This window comes from Cyprinus carpio, unplaced genomic scaffold (assembly GCF_018340385.1).
Source record: "Cyprinus carpio isolate SPL01 unplaced genomic scaffold, ASM1834038v1 S000006815, whole genome shotgun sequence".
Classification (NCBI taxonomy): Eukaryota; Metazoa; Chordata; class Actinopteri; order Cypriniformes; family Cyprinidae; genus Cyprinus; species Cyprinus carpio.
Genome location: NW_024879399.1, coordinates 668,533 through 678,219, shown reverse-complemented (window position 1 = coordinate 678,219; position 9,687 = coordinate 668,533). Strand labels below are relative to the sequence as shown.

The window sequence follows — 9,687 nt, the reverse complement described above, 5'->3', positions numbered from 1 at the left end:
GCAAGTATGTCATCCATTTTATTGCTCTCTCTCCCTGTATGCCTGAAAGATGGCTCATTGATCCTTTATGTCCCGGCCCAGCACACCTTGTTCCCCTCAGTGCCTCCAGGGGAGGCTATTAACACTTTCATTGAGGCTTATAGGAGAGAAGTAACTCCCCTCACTCCCATTAGTCTGTCACTCTCACACTCGAACCCACACTCACATTTTTAACAGTCAGAGAGTTAGAAGTGAGATTACTCTTACAGAATCCCATCCCAAGGACAACATGGTGTCCATCACAGCCACTAAATGTCCAGATCGGGATGTCAATCTGTCAGATACCAGGACACATAAATACTATCGCTCCAAAGTTTAAGGTCAGGATTATTTTTTTATATATTTTTTTTTTGGTTTCCTAAACTTTGAGATCAGGCTCATTTTAATATGCTGATTTAATGAGCGTCAATCATCAGTGTTGAAACACATTACTGCCGTTTTGTGGAAGTTTTGTGGAAACTGGGAATAGAAATGTATTTGGAATGGCCTTTTTTGTTAATAGAAATGTTAAATGTGTTTGCTTTTTTTTTTTTTTGCTATTCTAAAAAAGAAATTTTGAGGAATCTTTACACAGCTGTTTTCTTAAACCAACAGTTCATAGTGACCATGCCTGTCAAGCTCTAAAATCGTCATATCATCAAATCATCATAGTTTGTATGATTTGTGCGCTAAATTTAAAGTCACATTATGACACTTTCTGTGTTCCAAAGACAAAATAACAGCATATAGGCTTGATTCAAGCATGAAATTAATTTCACAACATCGGGGAAAGTAAATGACAGAATTACTTTTTGGGGTAAATTAATCATTTAGATAGAAGCCAAATTCAAAGTGGTCTGCATTTGATGTAGTGATGATCCCCACTTCATCACTACATCTGACTGATTTATTTATTTATTTATTTACAACAAGCAAAAACAGCAAACTTGGTATTACTTGCACTACTTGCTATTACTTGCACAGTGTCTGTTCATCCAGGAACACTGATTAACCCATTTGCACACTGAAATATTTTCTATGCACTTTACTTCCATTGCAATAGTGTAAATTTGTTCATATGTTCATAGTTCTGCCTATAGTGTACATACACTTCACATATTTCATCTGTATAGTATGTTCATAGTACACCTATCTGTATATCATGCTGATAGTATTTAAAATCTGTAAATTTTGTCCATAATACTTATCTGTATAGTTATTGTACATATTGTAGACCTTGTATATTCTGTACTTACTGCTTATTGCACTTCTGGTTAGATGCTAACTGCATTTCGTTGCCTTGTACCTTACATGTGCAGTGACAATAAAGTTGAATCTAATCTAATCTAATCTAATCTAATGTAGTGTACTTTATGGAAATGACACGTATCAAAAATAAATGCCTATGAAATGCATGCCTCACAATAATGTAAAATGTGAAGTCCTCCTATAATGGCCCTTTCTGCTGCCATCTGGACGTCATTTACTGATTTTATTTGTTGTTTCATGCATATCTCTCTCTTTCTCTCTGCCTTGTTAATACCTGTTAACAAAAAACACACAGTCAGAAGAGAACATAAGACTTCTAAAAAAAATCTGAGACAAAAAAACATAATTAAAAAAAAAACATTATCTTTTTTAAAAATTTTATTTTATCTTTTTTAATACTTCTATTCACTCTGTCATATTATATTAATTTAACAAGTCTCTACACATCTCTAGATATGGCTTGAGTGCCTCCTTTAATGTAAGTCTATGGGACTCTACTGAAAAATTGCCTGTATGATCACTTTTCTTATCTCACTTATCTCATCTCTCCTGCACAATTTGAGGTATAAATTATCCATGTAGCACAGATGGCATCCGTTGGCTAACCCTAAGTAAAAGCAATAGCAATAGTGATGTCTGTCCTAGCAAGTACCACTACTGAAACCATTTCAACTACACTTCAGAAAGGAGATCTTATTGTGGTTAATTTGATGCAGATCTTATAGAATTGTGTGTATTTCTGTGCTTGTCCTTTTGTCCGTTGTAATCAACTATGCTCTGAGTCTGAAAGGCTGTTGAAGGCTTTTCTGGCTGATTTCATGTCAAGCTGAAAGCTTGCCTGTCCAGGTGTTTTATGCTCACTTCCTGTACAATTCAATCGGCTGATTAATAGCCTCACTTTGACAGAAAAGCTAAATGCCCTTCAGATGAAATCAGTTCCTTCCTCAGCCCACTCACAGGCTGTCAATTGGCATTTTTTTTCTTCCTTTGAATCAAGTTTTTTTTTTTTTTTTTTTTTAGCTAGGAATTATGATCTTTTAAAATACAGCCTGAAAATCAACAGTCTGCATTTTCAAATACACTCAATCCAATCATTCTGGGATTAAATAAATGGAAAGCTGGGGCTCTAAAAATTCATCATTATTATAAGCAAACATTTTATTATACAACATGTGGCAATTTTTCACACTGACAGTGTCCCATTGTGCAGAAAAAGATGAAAGTAGTAGAAAAAAATCATAATTTTCCCCAATCATTTTCCAGAAGATTAATACAATGAGCTGAAATTACAAAAACACATGCAAGAGTTGACAGATGGGAGCTACGACCTTCACGTGAATGGCATAAAAATGATTTTTTTATGATGACCGCATTACACCAACACATATTCAGCATAAATTATAATTGCTTGTTTGTATAAATACAAGATACATTGCTGCCTTTTGGTCCCAGACAAATCACAGTGTAAAATAGATACCATTTATAAATGTTTTAAAAGGCCCATCTCAAACGTCACAGGTTGTTTGCATGACACTTGTTATGCATTACTGATTAGCAGAGCTATGACGAAATGGTAGCAGTAAACATGTCAAGTCAATGGCTCGGTTCCTAAGTTATGGTTTAATTCATTAGTGCTGTTCCCAATACCAATAAACCGGCTTTAACCGCATCCCATTGAAGCTGAGCCAGTTGAAAGAGGTCACCGGGGGACAGTTTTAAACATCAAAAGACTGTATGGTCAGAAAAAAGTCACATTTAAAGGTTCCTTCTCATAGTCCATCAGTCAAAAGCACTTGGCATGTACTCACAAAATCACTGGGTGCCATGAGTACGAGATGAATGCTTTATCGTCTTTGGGTGTGCGGTTTAAGCTTTGCTCGAAGTTGGGGGTAGATAAAGGCTTTTCGGTGTAAGCTCTCAACAAACTCCAGATGATTGCTGTACCTGTGGTCTTCCTTACATTGTGCTTCTACTGGCTCTTCCTCTCCATGCAGCTTGTGTAATGCTTCCTCTGCAGCCGGCATCGTGGCTGCCAACGGACCTTATCCCGAGTTTCGGAGGGCTGTTTCACGGTGCATCGATGGACGTACCAGACAGAGTGGGTTTGCAGGAAAGGCGACAGAACAGAGGCTCAGTGGTGCGGACACTAAATTGTATCCATTCAACATCACACCAGAGTGCTGATAGTCATCTGTGCTTCATCCCAGCTTGTAATAGAAACCTCTTCCAGTCTATTCCCCAGATCTTTCTCTGGAGAAGAAGGACTGGAAGTTCCAGCGTTTTTCGTGTTGGTGGATTCAGCATCCCTCGGTCCATCTTCATCCTCCTCCTCTTCCTCAGTTATCGAGGAGAGCCGTGTGGCACTTCCAAGCTTTCCTGCAGGTGGCTGGTAGTGGCATTGGCCATTCAGGAGTCTCCGAAGAGGCATAAGAGGCACAATGTCCTCGCCCAACAGCTGCTGCTGGCAATGACGGAAGTCGGACTGGCGCTTTAGTCGTTTGAACTCTGTGAATGCTGATGTTGAGTTTTGGTACAGGCTGAGAGCTAACGCTCGGGCCTTTTCTGCCTTCGCCAACAGGACGGCGTGGCATCGTAGAACCACCGCTTTATTCTTCACCTGATGCCTGTAAATCCACGCAAAGATCTTTGGTCGGAAGGGGTCAGCACTGCAGTATGTGATACGGTTGAGGGAATAAAGGTGGACGGGCTTCTTTTTGCCACCTTTATCCACCCCCATGCGAATTCCTTGCGGCCCGACGGTGAGCTTCATCTTGATGCTCTGTTCGCCATAGTTGCTGCGAGTCCAAATCTTAGTCACCGCCTCCTGCGTGCAATCCTCGCCTTTAGCCATGATGGTGACTGCGCTGCCCAGGTAACGCACGTTGTAGGTGGGTTCCTCTTTGTTGAGCTCCACTTTCTGGCGTTTGCTGTGGAAAACGCTCCCCAGCCATTGAAACGGGCATTCGGGAACAAGGTCCGGACAGGAGTGGAGCAAAGTCGAAAGCAGGGAATGATAAGTCAGTCCGGCTCCAAGACTTTTCGGCTTGCTTTTGGGCTCATTCTCCACCAACACAAACTTACTCCTTTTCCAGGGCAGCATGATCCAGGCAAAGAGGAAAGGATTCAGCACTCTCCCCAACCAGCAATCAAGAGTGTTCTGGTGTGTGTGTTTCTCAGAGAAGTACAGCAAAGGAGACTGCTCTGGCACACGCTGACGAGAGACTGAAAGCAGAAATGCTCTGCTCGCTCCTCCTTCCTCTTCCTCCTCCTCCTGCATCACTGAGTGCTGATCAGTGCTGGGCTCGAAGCCTCGGCGGTCCTCATTTAACTCCTTCAAACCCCTGACTGTCTCACCTGATGGTCTGCTGTGCAGACCACTGACCCTGAGGCAGAAGAAGAGGGTTCATCCTTGTGTCAGAGTGTCCTATGAGAATGCTTTGACCTGCTGGGAGTCATTGCTATCGTTGGTATATACCATCACACCGCCCAGCTCTAATTTATTTCATTCAGCCTCAAGAAAAACACCAGGAAACGACTTTATGTAATGGCTGCAACAAAGAAAGAAGGTGCTAGAACAAGCACGTTAACATGGTTATTAAATGTCCAGTGGAGCTAGTGCGTAGGCTGCAGATCCTGCAACAACTGGAGAGACATTTGCTTCTTCACATTTGAACATGTTCACAATTGAAAGGATGAATCACTTTCTTATCAGCTATAATTTTAATACATTTCAAGCCAAAGAATAATTGCTTAGATATATATATATCTTACTTTTCTGCTCCAGACTTTTTAATCACTATTCAAGTTATTTAAATAAAGATCAAGACTTTCATTAAAAGTTTCTTTAAATCAACTATTCATCCAAAAATGTAAATTATGGTACTCACCCTCATGTTTTCCCAAACCTGTGAAAAGCTTGAATTTTTAAAATTGTGCATGGTTTCTTACACAAAGCTCTCATATGGCTTCAGAAATCTTGTGGAATATATACTGTATGGACTACTTTTATAGGGCTTTTGATTGCTTTCAAAAGCCTGAAAGCTCCAGTCCCTATTAATTTATAATTGTATGGAAATGAGCAACTACATATATTAATTTGTGTTGAAATTTTTGTGTTGATTTTTGTGTTAGTCATTCACAAAACAAAAGGTGGAACATATAAAGAACATGCTGAAGCAGATAGTTGCTGAATATTTTAAAGTACTCAATTGCTCATGCTTCATCACGCTATGTAAAATCCTTTTTTTTTTCAAGGCTATAATTACCATGTGTTAAAGGGATAGTTCACCCCCAAAAAAACTTAACATCATCATTTACTCACCCACATGTCATTCCAAACGTGTGTGACGTACTTTCTTCTGTGAAATATAAAAAATATAGAGAAATGCGAGAAGTGATTTTTTATTTTTTTTGGTCAGTATTAAAATAAAAGTCAATGGACTCCAACGTTGTTTGGTTCCCAACATTCTTCAAAATTCTTGTGTTTTGTGCACACACAGTTTCGTAATGACATGAGGGTGAGTAAATGATAACAATTTTCTATTTTTGGCCTGGTCAAACTTCAATTGCACATCTCATGAAACCTAAAAAAATATATATAGTTCACATTATATTGCTATTACTGTCCAAAAAAATCGAATTAATTAGCATAAATTAAGAGCTGTGCAACATATATTATCATTATGTATAAAAACCTAATTTAAATAAAAATCAAGTAATATGAATTTTTTTTTTTTTTTTTTTTATGAGAATTTTGGAGGACAATATCATAATATAAAAACCATAATGGTCCAGAAAGTAGGCTTCACCTTCTTTAATAACAGTTTTATTATTTTCTTTCCTTTGATTTAATGGTGAAATACAATCTATCCATGTTCTTGACTGGCTTTGTTAGATTCACCAACTATACAGTGCTGCGATGTAACAGTGAGTTAAGCAACAGACAACCAATCATAAACTGCCTAATTTCTAGCCTTATTAAATATTCATGTGCTTTGTGCAGTTGCAGAAACTTTTAGGTGCATTTTTCAGTTTAACTAAGAGAAAAAGTGTCTGATGGCAAACACTCCTCTACATTTTCCATATTTTTCTGTAATATACTTAAGAATACACTCTAATTTACTTGGGAACATTTACACAGATGGTTCAATAAATGTTATTAAACTAATTCTCTGGCAAATTTTCATGCTGTTTATCAGATAATATTTATTTTAAATCACGGTGGAAAATTTTAATTTAAATAATGGCACAGCAGTCTATGTAAACAAATGTGCAGAAGACCTTAGAAAAATTAATTGAGAGACATCCTAAGATAACATTAACCTTTAGTTAAAAATGGCACTTGGTAAACAATTCATTAAAGCCTATTAAAGTCCTCACATGCCCTTGCCACAAATGGCAAAGTTTCCTCTCCTCATGTTTTTCCCTCAGAGCCTGACCCTGGAATCACACAGCTCCCTCTGACAACAGTGAAACCCAGTGGCACAAGCAACAACCAACTTTTATGTCTATTTTTACTCTTTAAAGGGAGCTGTCGCCTATACCTCCAGAGAGTAAGCCTGAAGACTAGGACACTTGTTTCAGTCCATTATGTGAGACGGCTCTTTTTGTGAGGAGTATAAAAAGTGAAAGCTATTGGTTTCCTAGAGTGGACAGTGATGTAGCCGTGTAAGCCACGGGCTCCACATGCAGCTGCCGTTATGATTTTTGACAGAAAGCGAGAGTGGAATAAATCTCGCAGTGACGTTTGCAGTGCCTCGACTTAATGGGGATAATATAAAGCAGGACTGTAATTTAAAGAATACACCCATGACAGCCTGAAAACTAACTCTGAGTGGACAGGGCTGGAGCCTGCCGTGGCTCCCTGGCCTTTAAGAGGATTGATGAGCCTGGTTCACATTGACGTATCTGCCTCGGGCTTTAGCACTGCACAAACACCAAACCTGATGAATGAAATTGGGAAACATCTGTGGGAGGATCGACTCCAGGCCATGTTTTGATTAAATTCCATATCAGTCACAATTTGGCCTATTCCCAACCCCTTTTCTGATCAGATTCTAGGAAAGGAAGAGAATTTGTGCAAGCTGTCACGGATCGCACATTCTGTCCAGTAACAGAACATGGGACACCAGCTCCCCGATCCAAGTGAATGCATTATTAAAGCCTTCTGTGTGGCAGAATAGCACCTCATCTGCATATGAAAGAGGAGGGTGTGAGGGAAATAATTAACTGCGTGACTTTTACTAATGAGGAAAAAGGAGATCTAGATGAAATGAAGACTTAGACCGTGATTTACAACAGTCGGCTGCAATTAAACATGCTTACGTAACTATAAGATTTTTGTCTGGTCTGAAGCAAATGGACAGACATTTCAACTTTGAAAACAGTAAAGACTATGTTCAGGGTCTTATTTCACTTTAGAATCAAAATAAAGAAATTATTCAATTATATTTAGATATAATACTTTGTATGAAGAAAATAAAACTTTTTAAGGACCATTATGTGATTATTTTAAAGGGGGCTGATTCTTTTCTAAACCATCTCTCTCTCTCTCTCTCTATATATATTTCTTTGTATGTATATATTTATATTTCTCTTTCTATCTCTGTCTATATACTGTATATATATATATATATATATATATATATATATATTTATATATATATATATATATATATATACACACACACACACACACACACACACACACACACACATACAGTTCTTTTAATTAACTGGTTCTTTTATTTTTTTAACAAAAAATAATGAGTTACTGGTTCAAATCAGTCTGAAACACTTCCTCTGTATCATTTATATTATTAGAAGAAAAATAATTTATTTCATATGTAAAAAAAAAATAAAAATAAATTATAATATCTGAAATATACCAAAATGAATTGGAATTGAATCAGAATCAGAATCAAACTGAGAGTGAATCAGAATCACATCAGGATTACTATCCAAGCCATAGTGACACAGTGAGTTTATTAAGGTCTTCTAATGAAAATCACCATTGTAAAAATAAGTATTTCAAAAAAAAAAAAAAAAAAATCAGAATGCACAATGGTAAATAGAAAAATAATGTTACATTGAAAAAAAAAAAACATCTTAATGGTCCATTAAAATAATAGGCTTAATTTTCTCAATAATAAATAATAATAAAAAAATAATAATGGTTAACATGGACCACATGACCCATAAATTATTCACCAATAAATAAAAGTGTAATCAGATTTATTACCCAGAGTGATGAACCATTGCAGGTTTCCTTTAAAGAACAGTACGGTTAAACGCAACTTCATTTTTTATCTTGTTTAATATCTTTGGAGAATTGGGACTGTTTGTGCTGCGCCTGACAATTAACAGCACCCCTCTGGAGTGATACAGGCATTCATTTCACAGAGAAACAAGGAGGAACATTTGTCTCCAGTGCTCATAAGACTTCTTCATTGGAGCCAACGGAGGAAAATCACACACAGGCATTAGTGCGCTGTCGTCCTCGTGGTTGGAGCCAAGAGAAATGTGCTGAATGCACCACTTTTTTAGTCTGTGAGCACTGAAACTCTAACTTCTTTTTCAGCTCTTTTGCAGGACGTCATTTATTACAAGCCATTACCTCACATGTCCTCTCCACACAGTCTTACCAGAGTGAAACAAAATAAATACAGTCACTCTTTCTTAACCATTTCTTCTGTTTCTTTTCCTTGATAGTGCTTTATAAGGCAAGCATCACTATTGCTACTGCAGGAAAAGGTAGGTTTGTTCTTATCGCTAACCTTAAGTATTAAACTCATAACTCATCCAAAAACGTTCATGCATGGTGCACGCATGAATGATTCCTCAAATTATTTCTAAACTATCACTCACATGGCATGCATCAAAACAAATTGAAAGAATAAAAATAATAATTTAAAAAAGGCCTCAGCAATAGGGATGGACCGATATTATAATTTCAGTATAATAATTAATTTTCATGCAATAATTGGTAACAAAAAAATAATAATAATAGTTTCAAATGCTGAAAGTGGGAAAAAGTCCTTAGCAATATGGATGCACCAATATAAAAATTTCAGCCAATATGATAACTAAATAGATCATTCATGTTATGACTGATAATGTTATGACTGATAACTAATAAATAAAATGTAAACTTAATCATTTGAAATAAAAGCAATAGGCATAAACTAATATTAAACTTACAGGCAGTATGATAATTAAACAGATAATTACTTTCTATGCTGTGATAGATAACTAAGAACTAAGAACTAAAATTAATAATTTTCAATGCTGAAAAATAATGGGGATAAACCGATATTAATCTTCCGGTCAATATGATGAATAAATCAATTATAATTTTAACAAATTAAACAATTAATCATTTAAAAATGTTACAAGTGAATT

The 9,687-nt window shown here is 36.8% G+C and overlaps 1 protein-coding gene across 1 annotated transcript; it reads right to left on the bottom strand.

Annotated features, from left to right (window-relative positions):
* Window positions 1-2,862: 2,862 nt before the first annotated feature.
* Window positions 2,863-4,418, bottom strand: LOC109048202 (protein FAM43B). Its single transcript, XM_019065895.2, has one exon. The coding sequence runs from the start codon at window positions 4,385-4,387 to the stop codon at window positions 3,455-3,457; it is 933 nt and encodes a 310-aa protein (XP_018921440.2). The 5' UTR covers window positions 4,388-4,418; the 3' UTR covers window positions 2,863-3,454.
* Window positions 4,419-9,687: the final 5,269 nt, after the last annotated feature.

Excerpts from the sequence above, each read along its gene's own strand:
- LOC109048202 (XM_019065895.2), bottom strand. The coding sequence starts at position 4,387 with ATGCTGCCCTGGAAAAGGAGTAAGTTTGTGTTGGTGGAGAATGAGCCC.